Source organism: Myxocyprinus asiaticus, chromosome 13 (assembly GCF_019703515.2).
Source record: "Myxocyprinus asiaticus isolate MX2 ecotype Aquarium Trade chromosome 13, UBuf_Myxa_2, whole genome shotgun sequence".
In the NCBI taxonomy this organism is placed as follows: Eukaryota; Metazoa; Chordata; class Actinopteri; order Cypriniformes; family Catostomidae; genus Myxocyprinus; species Myxocyprinus asiaticus.
In genome coordinates this window covers 46,118,705-46,137,063 of record NC_059356.1, presented here as the reverse complement: position 1 = coordinate 46,137,063, position 18,359 = coordinate 46,118,705, and the positions used below count along the sequence as shown (strand labels likewise).

The window sequence follows — 18,359 nt, the reverse complement described above, 5'->3', positions numbered from 1 at the left end:
GGTAAGTAATGTATTTTTAAGTTTTATTATAGAGTAGGGTTTGGTTTGAGGTCAGTGTGTAGAAGTTGTTAGCTTATTAGCTATTATTAGCTTTGTGTAAATCTAAGCTAATAAATCAAATCACAATCGATGATATGTCCTTATTTAGATAGCTATGTGAATGTATGTGTGTGCGTTCCTCTGTGTCCATAGAAGGCTTACATCTGGATTAGTGGCTTTCTCAAGCAGAACATCCCTCTACGCCACAATACAACAGCGCACACGCGTGTGTCCTTATGTGTGAGCACTCACAGCTTTAGCCACTCAAGAATGACTCCCTGAGTGCTTTAGCAGTCTTTCATGACTGCCTGCCATGCAAACCTGACTACTGTCTGGACACACATTCACACACTCACACACAGAGATCTGCAATGGGGGAAACTGTTTTCACATTCAGTTTGTGGGAAAATGTTACCTGGGTTTAGCTGCACATGAGTAAAACAGTGAAGTGAAGCATATGTTCTTTATCTGTGTAGTTATTCAACCCAAAGGAAAATTTCATTGCTCAGAGGTTGGCCTTTCATAGCTATTGGTGTTTTCAATTTATCTCAGATGTTTTTCCTAAATTTCCCAGGAGAAATAAAAAAAAAAAGACACAAATGAGACAATTGCTGACATACAATAAGAATATATCGCTATGATATTAATGTGGATAACGCTACGGATGAGAAATATTTGAGTTCATATTGAGATCTGATGTTTGATTGCAGTATTTTTGGCGGATCTGAGACATGTTTGAGACATTGTTGAGATCTGTTCTGAAACTCTAGATGAGACCCAGGAGACACATCTGAGAAGCAGACTTTGCTCTCCATTGAATCTAATTGCTGTCTAGGAGAAACAATTAAGAGCTATAAAGAGTGGCAAACGTGAGATTACCGGGGTGGAGAAACACATGAAAAGCAGGAGACTTCATCAAAAGTCTCCATTTGCTCTCCATGTAATTCTGATTGCTGTCTTGGAGAAACAAGTGAGATATATAAATAATTGTATGAGACATTTTTGAGTTCAAATTGAGATCTCTGACTTTTGCAGACTTTGGTGTTTTGACAAATCCGAGCGCAGTTTGAGACATTGTTGAGATCTCTTCTGAAACTCTAGGAGACACATGTGAGATTACTGGGATCTATGATTTCAGGAGAAACATCTGAGAAGTAGGAGACTTCAGCAAAAGTCTCTATTTGCTCTCCATTTAATCTCATTGCTGTCTTGGAAAAACAAGTGAGATATATAAATAATTTTATGAGACATTTTTGTGTTCAAATTGAGATCTCTGACTTTTGCAGACTTTGGTGTTTTGACAAATCGGAGCACAGTTTGAGACAATATTGAGCTCGCTTGAAACTCGACAGGAGACGCTTGTGAGATTACTGGAGACTTTTTCTGAGGAGAAACATCTGAGAAGCAGGAGACTTCAGCAAAAGTCTCCATTTGCTCTCCATGTAATTCTGATTGCTGTCTTGGAAAAACAAGTGAGATATATAAATAATTTTATGAGACATTTTTGAGTTCAAATTGAGATCTCTGACTTTTGCAGAGTTTGGTGTTTTGACAAATCCGAGCGCAGTTTGAGACATTGTTGAGATCTCCTCTGAACTCTAGGAGACACATGTGAGATTACTGGGATTTATGATTTCAGGAGAAACATCTGAGAAGTAGGAGACTTCAGCAAAAGTCTCTATTTGCTCTCCATTTAATCTCATTGCTGTCTTGGAAAAACAAGTGAGATATATAAATAATTTTATGAGACATTTTTGAGTTCAAATTGAGATCTCTGACTTTTGCAGAGTTTGGTGTTTTGACAAATCCGAGCGCAGTTTGAGACATTGTTGAGATCTCTTCTGAAACACTAGGAGACACATATGAGATTACTGGAGTCTTTTTCTGAAGAGAAACATCTGAGAAGCAGGAGACTTCAGCATATATCCATTTAGTCTTATTGCTGTCTTGGAGAAACAAATGAGATGTATAAAGAATTTGTTGAGTTCATATTGAGACCTCTGACTTTTAATTGCAGACTTTGATATCTTGGAAAATCTGAGCACAGTTTTAGACATTGTTGAGATCTCTTTTGAAACTCAACAGGAGACACTTGTGAGATTACTGGAGCCTTTTTCTCTGAAGAAAAAATGTGAGAAGCGAGATATTTTAGAAAAAGTCTCCATGTGCTCCCAGTTTCATCTCACTGCTGCCTATGAGAAACATTTGAGATTCCTGTTGTCTATTTCTTAGGAGAAACATCTGAGATTTTTGCTTTCTAAATTTGCTCTTTTCATTGTTCTCCTGAAAAACCTATTGAGATAGTATAGAGATCTCAGTGGCAATTTGTCTTTCTTGTGGGAAATCTCCTGCAATAGAAATCTGCATATACAGAGTAGATGAAATGTGCTGACTGTAAAAGTGTGAAGATTTATTGAGGTGATTTGTGGGAGTGTGCAAGGCTGAGGGAACTGTGTGGGAATGTCGGAGGTGTTTGTGTATTTCTTGCAAAGAAACTTCGACATGGGAACTCAGAGTTTCACTAACAAAGCATGGCAACCCCTTACCCTACTTCAGAGGCCTTAGGCAAAGACTGGGGGGAGGGGAGAAGTCAACCGTCAAACACGCAATCTAACCAATCACTGCGAGGGCAACCAAAGGAAGCAAACTTGCCAATCAACTCGAGGGCACCGATCCAAGCCTACCATTCAGCTGATAGCGCTGAGCATGGCCCAACATGTTGAGTTCCTCACAGCTACCTCATTTCTGCAGATTTTTGTGGGAAAGATGAGTAATTAGGAGTTAATTAGTAAGTAAACAAGGTTATAAAGCCCTTTACTGAGTTAGATTTCTACACAGAGTACTTAGTGATTTTTGTTGAGCAAATGTTTTCTTATCTAATGCAACTTCCAGTAGATGTTTACTACAGGTTCAGCTCACTTCAATTTACTTCAGGTCTCACTCAAGGGCATGATTGTAGTAGATTGTGTGGTTCTGTGGTATGCTGTGGCTTACTTAAAGAAATAGTTCAATAGTTCAATAGTTCAAAATGATCATTCTGTCTGAACAGTGAAAGAGGACGGGGGCTTCAAGCACTATAAAAGTACTAGTTTAGTAGTCCATATGTCTCTTACACCATTTAAGTCTTCTGAAGCAATACAGTAGCTTTGTGTGAGGAACTGAGTGAATTTAAAAGAGTTCCCTGAAACTCTTGCCCTCCACCATAGGTCTCAAATATCATTCGAGGCTGTGCGTTTGTCTGAGAACTAGCAACTTTTTGTGTCACTCAGTATGTTTACATACACTTTAAAAGTTTGATTTTAGTCGGACTTTAACAGTAATTGATCTTGTTAAAATGTCATGTAAACGCTGTTTAGACTGACTAGTTCCATTTTTGCTAAATCTGACTTGCAGACATAGATAATGCTATTGTAGTTCGGTTTCATCCAGCATGTAATCGGGCAATTATTTTGTGGTGAAGTAAATATAGCAAAAAAAGATTAAGTACTTTCTACATTGAATAAGTTAGTTTAAGCATGAACTTGAAAATATTAAGTAAATTATACATTTGTACTCAATTCATACATGTAAAAATGAATGCTCTAGCTTATAAGTCAATATTATTTATGATCGTTTGCTATCTTTACAATTCTTTAGAAAACCTTGTCGTATTAATTCACTAATCGGAGTAAATTTCACAGGTAAATAACATAAGTTAATTTTACTTAACTTTTTGAAGCAAATTAAACTTTACTTGCAAATTTCTCATTAAAGCCACCAAGAACTGTTTGTAGCCTTTACTTCTGTTTGATTTACTAGCAATTCCTGCATGGAAATAGTTTCCTAGGTTTTTTTAATTTATTTTTTTAAGTAAACCCAACTCCAATTTTTTTCAGTGTAAATTTAAAGACGGTGAAGACGTGTGACATGTGTTTAGCCCTGCGTATTTGTCGTCCTTCCTTCGATTACGCATTGTTTCATGTATACTTGGACAGATAGATGAAGACTGTACCTCGACTAAGCAAAAACCCACTGTGGCTCGATTATAACTGCGCATGTAAAAATACTGATTGACAAACCTGCGACAATGCTTCTTAGCATTCTGTATTTCAACAGATGTAAACGCAAATGAGATTTGAGAGCTACTGCGAAGGGTTTAAGTGGCTAACGACTTAAATTGTGGTCTGTTCCTCACACAAACTATCATCGCATGGCTTTAGGATACGTTTTTTTGGAGTCTCGACAACCCCTGATCACTATGCTTCATTGTATGGAAAATAAGAGCTTAGAAAACTCTGCAAAACATCTTTTGTGTTCCACAGAAGAAATAATAAAGTCATACAAGTTTGAGACGATTTGAGGGCAAACTATTCCTTTAAGTGTTCTATAATAATCTGTTGCTTTCTTAAAAACATGCTAGAACTTCTAGCGATCAGTTGATGCGGTTCAAAGTTTGAATCTGGTCTCCCGCGCTAGCTGCGGGTGTGATAGATGCAGCACAGCATGTGACTCAAAATAGATCCTCATGGTCCCGTGGTGACCCCGTATCCTATCGATGTCTCACAGGGATGTGTCCTGCGAGTTCACCCAGCTCATGCCTACGGCATCCTCGAATCAGTGAGATGAATTAAGTATTGTATGTGTGAGAGTCACGGTCAGACCACCGGGCGGCCAAATGCTATGCTTGAATTCCAGTCATGAGTTCAGCTGGCCGACTAAACATGACACCAGATCTGTTGTACAGAATTGTTTGTCTGTGATGAATAAAACAGATTGCTGAGGATGGAGTTGGTGTGAGGTTTCTGCATTGAGAGACATAGTCATTTTGTGGGCAACTACTGACACCTAGTGGTGAAAGGACTCAAGTGATATTTTGCCTTAAAGGAGCAATATGTAACATTGACATCAAGTGTTTAAAATGGGTACTGCAGTCCAAATTCAAAATATTAGAGAGAGTTGTCTCCCTTGCCCTCTCCTCCCCAAACTCGAAGCTCACGCGGGTTGCCAGGGCACGCAACAGGAACGAGCATACTGACAATGGCAAGTGACGAGCCTTACACTGTAAATTGATCAGCTAATGAATACGTTTGCAATGTTTTTATTGTTTGCAAATTATAAACCAGCTCATGTGGATTTTTTATAACTCTTGCCAATGTTAGCTAGATGTATTGCTGGCTTCCATGGCAGCAGCGCAGTGTGTTTGCCCGCTAACTTATTTCAAATCTGGCAACTCAGGGTGTCGAAATACTATTGGGAAATGGGCAGTGGGTGGGATCACATAGGCCAAAACACAAACAGAAATTCTGGCCCGGGCCGGAACGGACATTTCAAAGTAGAATATACTGGCTGTAGCATTATTTTCGGAGAAGCCATTATTTAAGATTAGCATGTTTCCTAAATATCTGATAAAATATTATGATAATTTTATGCTGTAGTACAGTAAATATATTACATATTGCACCTTTAATGCTCTCATGTTGTAAATGTAAACGTACCGGATCCCTTTAGTCGATTTTTGTAGACAATTGAGTCCACGCGTCTTTTTTGGTGTTCTCTTGAATCGGCTTGCATTTGATGTAATAAACAATGATTATTCATTAAGTGTTCCGTGTTCAAAAATGAATTAAAGGGGTAGTTCACCGAAAAATGAAAATTATGTCATCATTTACTCATGCTATTGTTTTTTCAAATCTAAAACTTACTTTCTTCTGTGGAACACAAATGATGAAGATGTGAGGTAGAATGTGAAGGACCGAACGCCTCAGTTACCATTCACTTGCATTGCATCTTTTCGTCTTCTGCTGAGCAGGGCAGGAGACTGGTATAACTGTTTGTAGAACAGCAACAACACTGCCTATGTACAGGGGGAAAATTTGTTTTGAATTTTTATATATATATATATATATATATATATATATATATATATATATATATACTGTATATATATATAGACTGTGTGTGTATAGACATTTCACCAGAAATTTGTCTCGGCAAAATCGTCACGGATTTGGTGTGAACGGGCCTTTAGCGCAGGCCAAACATTTGTTTCTCGCGGGCCGCCTATTGAGGAACCCTGCCATAAACATCAAAATACTCACTGTTTTAAGAGTATAGCCATGAGACGGAAACATTATGTGTTTTAACATGATTTTAGTGCAATAAAATAGCTTTCTAAACTTATCTGTGTAAAGTTATATCCAATATTGCAGTTCAGTTGTCATGACGATGTAATGCCGGTAAACCCTGTAATCTGGTAAATGGCGTAATACCAGCAAATGATTTTATCACACTAAAATCACGTTAACACTCATATTGTTTGTCTTGTGGCTATACTTTTGATACAGTGTGTATTTTAATGTTTTAGGACTGGCCCCATTCACTTCCATTGTTCGGTAATTGCCAGTGGCGTAACTTGGATCTTACGGGCCCCAGTACAAAGAACCTTTCAGGCCCACTCCTTGGGGAGCCTGGGTCGTTTATCATCACCCGTCGTGCCCGCAGTCATTTTTATGGTTCCTTTTGGTTGACTGTTGCTGGCCCCCTCTCACCCCGGGCCCTAGGGCAGCTGCCCACCCTGCCCTCCCCATAGTTACACCCTTGGTAAGTGCCTTACTGTAACTGTGATATTTGGCTTTTTTTTTTTTTACATAAACATGGGACAAGCTGAAATAATTTTTTGGTGGTAGTCAATATTAAGCCACTAATGCTCTCGGATGAGCTTAACTTGCATAGAAACTGGAACATTCCTTTAACAATACTTTACATAGATAACTATCATGCCCTTTTCTGGTCTCCTTATGTGTATCGTGCAAAAGTTATTGTTGAAGATATGCTTATGACAGTTGAAATATTGGATATAACTTTGCACAGACCAGGTTTGTAAGCAATTTTATCACACGAAAACACACATTTATCACACATTATACTCGTTAACAGCAGTGCTGTGCTTTGCCCCATAGACATCCATTCAAATACATTACTGTAAATGTTTTTGCTTGTTTTTTACGAACTGAAGAACAAGTCAAAATGTATTTTTGTGGTCATCGACCGCACGCTAGAGATGTTTTTATAGTTCTACTCTAGTCTCGGGTGCTGCAGAAATCTTTTTAATACACTGGCAAAGCATTCTAGTTCATGTAGAGACTCAAAATCATGGCGCTGTTTGAAATGTGTGTCGTTTAGCATTAGTAATGTGTGTCTCTCTGTCTTTTTTTCTGTCTGATTTTCTTCACAGGACCCTAATGCCTCTGTTTGATCCAGACTCTGGACTACTTATAGTGTCCGGAAATGTATGTAACCATTTATGTACATTCTTTATTAATGGCTTTAATTCTTTATATGTCATTTTAATATGATATTAATGATATTTTGTCAGGGTGAGAGCGTAATCGACTGTTTTGAGGTAGCTGCCAGTGAGCCCTCCCTGTCTCAAGGTAACATCATGATTTTCCGAGCTGTTTTGATGCTTTGGTATTGCTTTAAAAAAAAATGCAAAATTAACTTTTCACTTTTCGTTGCTCTTTTGGACTCAGTGAGTCACTGTTTAACGGACGCGTCGACCCGCGGTGTGGCCCTGGTGCCCAAACTCGCTCTGGATGTCAGCGTCTGTGAGGTTTTGCGTGTGATGCAGCTCACGGACAACTTCATAGTGCCCATCAGCTACCAGGTGCCTCGCAAGGTGAGAATGAACACACCGCTATAACCTGTCATCATTTACTCACCCTTATGTTGTTCAAAACAAAAGGAGTAGTTAGGCAGGACAGTCACGCTAGTGATGGGAGAAACAAAGTTTTCCAAAACTTTGAATCAATCGAACCGTTTCGAAGTGCTCATCTGCTGGTCACAGGCGAGTACATGCAACGGGAAGAGTCGAGTCAGTAAAGCAGCTGCAATGACAACATGCTTGGGAAATGATGTACTTGTCATTTATTTTTTATGGTAATCTACAATGTCCTGGAATACACAGATCTGAATCTTTGCATAAATTGTAGACCTTCATATATAAGTTGCCCTTAAATGATTATTGTTATTCATTTGTTTTAAACACTTTATTAAACGAAACGACACGGGATTCAAACTCAAATGTGGAAAATGTTCAATTAATGGTTCAATAGGTAAACCGTTACAATTCGCAGCATTTGAGTGAACACAAAGAATCATAGAATAAGAGTGCGTAGGTGTTATAATGAACGATTCACTTTCTGTAAAGAAAATGGATCTCTTTAAAGGTGTACTCAGTAATTTTTTCCCCATTAAAACAGTTTTACTCCTAAAGAAATTAATTGTAATTTTGAAACATGTATAAAATCATGAGCACTCACATGAGATGAGGACTCTAGTCATATTGGTAACCATATAAAAGTTGTTTTCTTCTACATGGGGCTGGGGCGCCCTCATGGGGGCGGCCATTTTAAAATCACATGACCAGCCGAATACTACTCGCTTAATCTCAGTAACTGTCATGTTATTGGACACTTTCACTCTTGGATTAAATTAATCAGGGCTGATTGTGAATAGTGAATTTCTACAATGGCATCTGGAACTGAAAATTCACCAATTCTGACCGTATTCACGCTAGCGCCATAATGATAACGAGGCTGTGAGAGATAGACTTACAGTCTCTTCAGTGGGCTTTACTGCAGTTTAAAGTGTTTTTGGATCGTTCCGCAGACAAAACATCGGTAAAATATCTGTCCAAGAACATTCAGTACACAAAGAACTTCAGACGACATGAGTTGTGGAAAATCAGATGTGATCTAGGGGCTTTATACAGCTTTATACCATTAGTGCCATTGAAGAGACTGTAAGTCTATTGCTCACAGCCTCTTTGTCATTCCCATTAAAAGATGGCGCTAGCGTGAATAAGGTCTATTGATTTTGAATGATGCTGCATCCACACCACTAGGTGTCACTGTAAGTCCAAGATGACACGAGCAAAAAGTTACTGAGTGCACCTTTAAATATAAAAAATATCTGTCTCCCTCAAGTATAATCTTTCTCATAAACAAAATATTTTTTTTTTTCCAGTGGAAACAACTCAACAGGAAAGTTAAAAAGATTGAATTCAAATCAGCAACTCTTGTTTGAATCAGTATGATTTTATGGACCTAAGTTATTGCTAAACTGACTCAGAATCAGTTACAGCCTGTTTTTGATACATATATTTGATTCACTGTGGAATCAACACCTCATAGCATCCAACCGCGAAAGTTCGATTCGAGCTCCGACGCACTGGTTCGAAAACAAATGATTCGGAAAGGTTTCGAAGCTTCGTGAAGCAGTGTTTCAGAAGCGGCCATCTCTAATTCACACTGTTATTTTACATACATTAAAGTGAATTGGGGCTGTCGAGGACAAAAAAGTACCATAAAAGTAGCTTATATACTTGAAATATTGTGCAAAATGCAATAACTGCACAATTTTTTAAAACATTATTTGTATAACCTCAAAGTGTTTGAATATGTTTAATTAGATGGATTTTTTTCTTTTTTGGTATGTGTGTGAATTTCAGGCAGGACAGGACTTCCATGCGGACTTGTATCCGGACACTATAGGTCACACTCCGGCCATGACGGCGGCTGATTGGTGGACAGGAGAAAACAAACAGGTACTGACCAATCAAAGATATAAACCAAACATTTCACTAACGGTCAGAAACTTGACTGTGGTGACGTTTTTACAAAATCGTATTAGAAGGTTCATTACAAATTTCGCGGCAGTTCTGAGGTGAAATGTCCAGTGTGTGGTGCTAAAAGCGAGTAAAATGTTCTTGCAAACAGATGAGGTTTTTAAGGTTAATGCTCTATCAAGTTTTTAATCAACAAACCAACCCCCCTTAAACCTGAACCTAACCGATAGTGTCAGAAAAAATACAATTGCTGAAGCAACCACGTCATTTTGTGGTGTTCCTATGACACTTTCGGCTCACATGTCAACTTGTGCGCTCTTCAGGACTCTTACCCCGGTCTTTTGCATCCCAGGTGCAATGCTCAATCAGTTGAGTTACTGCGCCATTTGATTGCACTCGAACATGCTTGTAAATGTAGTTGGTTATGTAATGCAAAGTTAAAATGTATTGCCTTACAAGTCATGCGCTAGTAAAAGTGTTTAGATGTTGTAAGATAGCATTGTGTGAGGAACAGGGTGAAAAGTAAGTGTTTATGACCATATAATGTGCTGTTTTACTTGTGATTTGTGTGAAAGTAAATAAACGTTGTTGTAGTGCCTCTAGTGTTCATTTCACCAGGAAACCGCTGCGATACATGCATCAAGCCACGGCAAAATTATTTAGCAACAATGTAGGTATATTAACGTGCGTTTATGAGACCAGAAAAGAATGGCTAAACTTCCTTCTCTTTGACAGGTGGAGAGAGTCAGTCTACACCCAAACAAGAGGCCAAAGCCCAACACTGCACCAACTAAAGAGACGTCGCCAAAGGATCTGCCCCGTGGCAAGAGCAAAGAGGTCCGTGAGAGGAACTTGAGAAAAAATCCAAATGTTTTCTGTCTAGAAATGATCGTTGAGGATTATTATTGCTTTCTCTCTTGTTCTCAGAAGGCTTCAACATCCAGCAGTCCCTTGAGCACCCCCAGCAGCAGTGCCGCCCCATCACGTTCTCCGTCCTCAACCAGCGGTCTGTCGTCTGGCTTCCTCCCAAGTCCAAGCCCGAGTCAGAGTGCCCGCGCCATCCAGAACATGCTTGGTGAGTCCTGTAAAAATGACTGTTCTTTACATTTGAAACCCAACCCTAGTATTAAATGCCTTCATCTTAGATGTATTTTGATTATCGCTTCTTCTTTTTGCTGTTGTGTGCTTTAAATGGTTTCAGTTAAACATACAGTACATGTAGATACATTTAGCTGTTTATATATTGTTATATTGGTGCATTTAATTGAATTAGAAATGTATTCATGTAGAGAAAAACAGTGGAAAACCCATCTTGAATATTTTTAACTTGATTTTTACTGTAGGTTACTTCTTGTTTGAATCTGCTTGGCAACAATGGCTGACTAATTTATTTTTGTGGTTTTTCTAATTAAAAAAGTCACCCTTTCATAAATGCATAAGTATACTTTTTAATATTGAAATATTTTATTAGCTGTATCGCCCAGCTTTAGTATTGAACTACATCATTCTTAGGTCCGAGTTCGAAGTTCCGTCACATCCAGGGAAGCGTTCTGCACCGAGACACCCACATAACCAACCTGAGGGGACTTCACCTGACCACACCAGGAGAGTGTGATGGATTCTGTGCTAACGGGCAGCGTGTAGCAGTTCCACTCGCTATCACCGGAGGACAGATTGCTGTGTTTGAGGTGCAGTACTGCATTCAGATCTGTTTTCAATGCCAACTTTGATGGATTTATCTTATCGCTTCATCTTTTTGCTTCATGCCTTTGTAGATGTCCCAGCCAGGGAAGCTGCCAGACACGGCCCTCCCTACTGTCCAGAACTCAGTCAATGTGGCCGACTTCTGCTGGGACCCGTTTGACCCATACAAACTGGTTGTGGGTGAGTTTTTGTTGACTGTTTCAGATTTACTGCACTGAAGAAGAAAAAAAATGTTAACCTAAAAAAATGCATCTAACATCTAAATTGACTGGTTTTATTCAAGTCCAGTATTATTTAACATCACTGAATCAACCTGAATAGATTAGGTTACTCCAACAAAACTAATTCTGAAGGTTAAATCAGGTAGAAATAGCTCCTAATCAGCTATTCAAGTGCTCGCAGAAGTGCTGTCCTCAGGCGTTTCATGAAAATAGACCTAATTACATAATTACATGCTGCCTAATGCGGCAAATTAACTGTCGACTCTTCTCTGATGTATCTCTCTAAAAGCTGGTGATGATGCCAAAATCCGCGTGTGGCAGATTCCTAAAGGAGGCCTGACGGAGACTCTGACTGAGCCGGAGTGTATTTTGCAGGGTAAGAGAGCTCCACAGATCATCTCTGAACTTCAAAAGCAGTTATTCTGTATTGTTGACATGTATCTTGACCAATGACAGGACACACTGAGAAGATCTACTCCATCAAATTCCACCCTCACGCATCTGGCCTGCTGGCGTCCTCGTCATATGATCTTACAGTACGACTGTGGAACCTGGAGACCAGAGAAGAGATCAAACGACTCAGTGGACATCAGGATCAGGTTAGCGCTGCACTAAAAACCACAAAGAACACCTTAGCAACCACTTAGCAATACCCTGGCAACCACCCACAAAATCCACAGCAAAAAACCAGGCCACACATTTTCTTCAATCATCCATCTATTAATCCTTCCATCAATCCATCAATCATCCCTCCATTAATCTATCCATCATCTATCCATCCATCCATTTATCCATTCACCCACCAATCCATCCATTAATCTGTCTATCTATTAATCCATCGACCCATCAATCAATCAACCAACCAATCAATCAATCAATCATCAATCCAGTAATCCATCTATCCATCATCCATCAATCCATACATTCACCCACCCACCCATCCATCCATTAATCTATACATTCATTCACCCATCCATCCATTAATCATCCATCCATTAATCCTTCCATCAATCCATCTATCAATCATCCATCCATTAATCTTTCCACACATCCATTCTTCCTTCCTTCAACCAATCCATTCTTCCACCCTCCAATCCATCAATTGATCCATCCATCCATCCATCCATTAATCATCCATCCATTAATCTATCCTTCAAACATCCATCCATCAATAATATATCTAATAATCCATCCATCCATTAATCCATCCATCAATTCATCACCCTATCCATCCATCCATGACCTATTTAACTTTCAAACCATAACTTGAACTATTTTAAACTTTCAGACAAAGTTTCAGAAGACGTCAAACTTTATTATTTGTAGTTAGTATTGGATCGATTTGTCTAATTCTAATTATTGTATAAGATCAACTCTGTTTCTCTCAGATATTTGGAATGGCTTGGAGTCCAGATGGGAAACTGTTGGCCACTGTGTGTAAGGATGGAAAAGTGCGCCTGTACAACCCACGCGGATCCACTCTGCCTATCCAGGTTAGATTAGTGTAAGGTAAATGTTATAAACGCAAAAGGAAATTTGTCTTTGTGACTTAGTGTTGTCTTCTCTGCTCCTGCAGGAAGGCCCAGGGCCTGAGGGCCAGAGAGGGGCTCGTGTAGTGTGGGTACGTGATGGCAAGTACCTGCTGGTGTCTGGATTCGACAGGTGAACATTTAACTACAAATTTAACCAATAGTATTGGTGTTACCAGTGCTTGTCTGGCTCTAAAAATGTCTTGATAGCTTATTTCTTTGATACCCTATGCAGTCGCAGTGAAAGGCAGCTGTACCTGTTCTCCGCTGACTCCTTGGCCTCCGGTTGTCTGGCTTCAGCCCCCGCTGATGTGTCTCCCTCCACCCTTATCCCGTTCTATGACCCCGACACCAGCGTCCTCATACTTACTGGGAAGGTAGCTCAGTGTGTGTCCATGTGGTGTTTATCATAACCTAATGTAAAACGTCCAATAGATAACAATAATTCAACTTTTGTCTCATAGGGTGACACAAGGGTGTATATATACGAGATCGTTCCAGAAGCGCCGTATTTTATGGAATGTAGCAGCTTTCATTCCTCTGAACCACACAAGGTATTGTATTCATATTCCACTTGCCTAGCAGCTAGCATTTTGGCAGGGACATTTGAACGGACAAGCACCACTCGTTTTCTTCCAAAAATTTAAAACTACAGCACTTTTTTAAGCATAAACCCTGGCTGCATCATCTGGATGCAAATTAAAGCAGCTTTCATCCCTTGCTGAAGCACAGACATCCTAGAAGTGAATAGTTTTACGTTGATCAAAAGTGAAAAGCCTCTTTAAAGCTGTTTTTACTGTGACGTCACAGGGATTGTGCTTCCTGCCGAAGACTGAATGTGATGTTCGTGATGTTGAGGTTGCTCGAGCCATCAGACTCAGCAAGACCACCATTGAACCCCTGGTCTTCAGAGTGCCTCGTGTCAGAGTAAGACTCAATCCATCCAGCCACACCTACATGACAGAACAACACAACACAATACTGACATCTAGTGGATATTTGAGGAATATTTATATGTTTTTGTGTACACTCATACAGTACATATATGGGTACAGTACATAAAGTTTTTCCTTTTTGCTATATGAAGGCCTTATTAAAACTGACTTGAAAACTTTTTACCAGGCCTACATAATTTATATTTGGTCCTTTCCAATGCCTTTTATGTATAGATTTTACTGTTTTGTCCTTGTCCCAGACCCAGACTATATATTAAACTATGGAAATCCATAAAGAAAATACAAATTAGTACATGTTTAAAAATATGATAATGTAAACAAAGAGTCAAATAAACATAAATCATTTCAATTTTTGTTGTGTGAAAATGATTTCTAGCAATTTTTCATACATTTCGACAGTTCCACGGTTGTGGCCAAAAATTTCCCCCTAATAAAGTTTTGTTCAAAAGTTAGTGTACTTGTTTACAAAGTCGACAAAAGTGTCAGTGAAGAGCATGATTGAGATGAAATATGAGACAAAAAGAAAAATCAAGGTAAATATTTTACTTGAGAGCAGAATATTTTTATTGGGCGTCATTGGGCATGAGCTGTAATTTTGCCAAATTATGCAAAAAGTGTGAAAATACTCTTTATTTGTCTATATTAAGGATACTTCAAATGTTAGCTATGAAATTACCCTCAGTCATTTCATTTTATTTCAGTAACATTTCAAATGTAATTTCCATCAGTGTCATTTTCACAACAGAATTCAATTAAGCACAATACAGAATTTAAGACATGCTGGAAATGACACTGTGGTGGGACTTTTTTTTTATGACTTTCAGAAGAAAATGACAAAATGACATAAATCGCCTGTAATGCATGTGCAGACACTGTACTTTACCGTTATTGTTATTTGTATGGTGACTCTTCTGTTACTGACCACATGGGATAATATATGTTGTAGTATTCCTCATGTAGCCTATAAGTCGCCATGGATCGTCATTTATCTCCTCTCTGCAGAAAGAGTTTTTCCAGGATGATGTGTTCCCTGACACTGCAGTGTGGTGGGAGTCGTCTCTGACCGCGGCTGCCTGGCTCTCAGGATCCAACGGACAACACCGCAAAATCAGCCTGCGACCCAAAAACATGACGCCCGGTACAGCTCAACATCACTACACACGCTACAAATCTTTATGTTTCGCAGTCCGCCTATCTATCTCTTTCCTTCTCATGATAAATACTCTCCTCAATCATCTCATTTCTCTGCGTTTTGTTTTTCGCAGTGAGTGAAGCACCAAAAGAGGCTCCAGTGAGAAAATATCTGCCCTCCTCTGTCTATCTGGAGGAGAAAACTGATGAACAGAAGAAAGAGGAGGTATCCATCTGTCTGTCTGTCTACAGTATCTATCTATCTGTCTATCTGTCTGTCTGTGTCTACAGTATCTATCTATCTATCTGTCTGTCTATCTATCTTTCTATCTATCTGTCTGTCTGTCTGTGTCTACAGTATCTATCTATCTGTTTGTCTACAGCATCTATCTATCTATCTATCTATCTATCTATCTATCTGTCTGTCTGTCTGTCTGTCTGTCTGTGTCCACAGTATCTATCTATCTGTCTGTCTACAGTATCTATCTATATGTCTATCTATCTATCATTCTATCTATCTATCAATCTATCTATCTATCATTCTATCTATCTATCTATCTATCTATCTATCTATCTGTCTGTCTGTCTGTCTGTGTCTACAGTATCTGTCTGTCTGTCTATCTATCTGTCTGTCTGTCTGTCTGTGTCTACAGTATCTATCTATCTGCCTGTCTGTGTCTACAGTATCTATCTATCCATCTTTCTGTCTGTCTGTCTTTCTGTTGATGTTTCTATCTGTCTGTCTGTCTGTCTATCTTTCTATCTGTCTGTCTACAGTATCTATCTATCCATCTTTCTGTCTGTCTGTCTTTCTGTTGATGTTTCTATCTATCTGTCTGTCTGTCTGTGTCTACAGTATCTATCTGTCTGTGTCTAGAGTATCTTTCTAGCTATCTCTCTGTCTGTCTGTATGTGTCTGCAGTATTTATCTATCTGTCTGTCTGTGTCTACAGTATCTATCTATCTGACTGTCTGTCTATCTGTCTGTGTCTACAGTATCTATCTATCTGTCTGTCTTTCTGTTGATGTTTCTATCTATCTGTCTGTCTGTCTGTCTGTCTCTGTGTCTACAGTATCTATCTGTCTGTGTCTAGAGTATCTTTCTATCTATCTCTCTGTCTGTCTGTCTGTGTCTGCAGTATTTATCTATCTGTCTGTCTGTGTCTACAGTATCTATCTGACTGTCTGTCTATCTGTCTGTGTCTACAGTATCTATCTATCTGTCTGTCTGTCTGTGTCTACAGTATCTATCTATCTATCTATCTATCTATCTGTCTATCTATCATTCTATCTATCTATCTATCTATCTGTCTCTCTGTCTCTCTGTCTGTGTCTACAGTATCTATCTATCTTTCTATCTCTGTCTGTCTATGTCTACAGTATCTATCTTTCTGTCTGTCTACAGTATCTATCTATCTATCTGTCTGTGTCTACAGTATCTATCTTTCTGTCTGTCTACAGTATCTATCTATCTATCTATCTATCTATCTGTCTGTGTCTACAGTATCTATCTATCTGTCTGTCTACAGTATCTATCTATCTATCTATCTATCTGTCTGTGTCTACAGTATCTATCTATCTGTCTGTCTACAGTATCTATCTATCTATCTGTCTGTCTACAGTATCTATCTATCTGTCTGTGTCTACAGTATCTATCTATCTATCTATCTGTCTGTGTCTGCAGTATCTATCTTTCTGTCTGTCTACAGTATCTATCTATCTATCTATCTGTCTGTGTCTACAGTATCTATCTTTCTGTCTGTCTACAGTATCTATCTATCTGTCTATCTATCTATCATTCTATCTATCTATCTATCTATCTTTCTGTCTGTCTACAGTATCTATCTATCTATCTGTCTGTCTACAGTATCTATCTATCTGTCTATCTATCTATCATTCTATCTATCTATCTATCTATCTATCTATCTATCTATCTATCTATCTATCTATCTATCTATCTGTCTCTGTCTGTGTCTACAGTATCTGTCTGTCTGTTTGTCTTTCTATCTATCTGTCTGTGTCTACAGTATCTATCTATCTTTCTATCTATCTCTCTGTCTGTCTGTGTCTACAGTATTTATCTTTCTGTCTGTCTACAGTATCTATCTCTCTGTCTGTCTGTGTCTACAGTATCTATCTTTCTGTCTGTCTACAGTATCTATCTATCTATCTATCTGTCTGTCTACAGTATCTATCTATCTTTCTGTCTGTCTGTCTTTCTGTTGGTGTTTCTATCTATCTATCTGTCTGTTTATATGTCTGTCTGTCTGTCTGTCTTTATCTGTCTGGCTGGCTGGCTATATGTCTGTCTGTCTGTCTGTCTGTCTACAGTATCTGTCTGTTGATCTATCCATCCATTCATCCATCCATCCATCAATCGTTCTATCTGTCTGTCTGTCTTTCTGTTGGTGTTTCTATCTGTCTATCTAGCTGTCTGTGTATATGTCTGGCTGGCTGGCTGGCTATATGTCTGTCTTTCTGTCTGTCTACAGGATCTATCTGTCTGTCTGTCTTTCTGTTGATCTATCCATCCATTCATCCATCCATCTATCGTTCTATCTGTCTGTCTGTCTTTCTGTTGGTGTTTCTATATATCCATCTGTCTGTCTTTCTGTCAGACTGTCTATCTATCTGTCTGTCTGTCTGTCCATCCAAATCTATCTATCTATCTATCTATCTATCTATCTATCTATCTATCTATCTGTCTGTCTGTCCATCCAAATCTGTCTGTCTGTCTGTCTGTCTGTCTGTCTTTCTGTTGGTGTATCTATCTGTCTGTCTGTCCATCCAAATCTATCTATCTGTCTGTCTGTCTGTCTGTCTTTCTGTTGGTGTTTCTATCTGTTTGTCTGTCTGTCTGTCTGTCCATCCAAATCTATCTATCTGTCTGTTGTTCTATTGTTCTATCTGTCACTCTATCGGTCTGTCTATCTATCTATCTGTCTGGCGGTCTGGGTCCGTCTGTCTGTCTCATTAATTTATTTGTGTTTTGCAGTTGCTCAGTGCTATGGTTGCTAAGCTGGGTAACAGAGAAGATCCACTGCCACAGGAGTCTTATGAGGGAGTGGATGAAGACGAGTGGGTGAGTGGAGAACCGTCCCAACACTGCATATCAACAAAACAGATGATTCATATCAATGAAACACTGACTATACATGATCTGACTCCTCTC

General features: G+C 38.9%; 1 protein-coding gene across 2 annotated transcripts in view; it reads left to right on the top strand.

Annotated features, from left to right (window-relative positions):
- Positions 1-18,359, top strand: part of coro7 (coronin 7) — a 171,743-nt gene that overhangs the window by 152,144 nt on the left and 1,240 nt on the right. Inside the window, exons 10-27 of one of the 2 annotated variants that reach the window (XM_051714117.1) lie at positions 7,253-7,307; positions 7,394-7,451; positions 7,551-7,696; positions 9,530-9,625; positions 10,382-10,483; positions 10,577-10,721; positions 11,159-11,334; positions 11,422-11,530; positions 11,861-11,947; positions 12,028-12,170; positions 12,960-13,064; positions 13,148-13,233; positions 13,336-13,477; positions 13,565-13,654; positions 13,911-14,027; positions 15,059-15,194; positions 15,322-15,413; positions 18,183-18,269. In XM_051714117.1, coding sequence (XP_051570077.1) covers positions 7,253-7,307; positions 7,394-7,451; positions 7,551-7,696; positions 9,530-9,625; positions 10,382-10,483; positions 10,577-10,721; positions 11,159-11,334; positions 11,422-11,530; positions 11,861-11,947; positions 12,028-12,170; positions 12,960-13,064; positions 13,148-13,233; positions 13,336-13,477; positions 13,565-13,654; positions 13,911-14,027; positions 15,059-15,194; positions 15,322-15,413; positions 18,183-18,269 — 1,972 coding nt within the window. Of the gene's footprint in view, positions 1-7,252; positions 7,308-7,393; positions 7,452-7,550; positions 7,697-9,529; positions 9,626-10,381; positions 10,484-10,573; positions 10,722-11,158; positions 11,335-11,421; positions 11,531-11,860; positions 11,948-12,027; positions 12,171-12,959; positions 13,065-13,147; positions 13,234-13,335; positions 13,478-13,564; positions 13,655-13,910; positions 14,028-15,058; positions 15,195-15,321; positions 15,414-18,182; positions 18,270-18,359 lie in introns of both variants that reach the window. The other variant, XM_051714116.1, reaches the window with a different exon arrangement.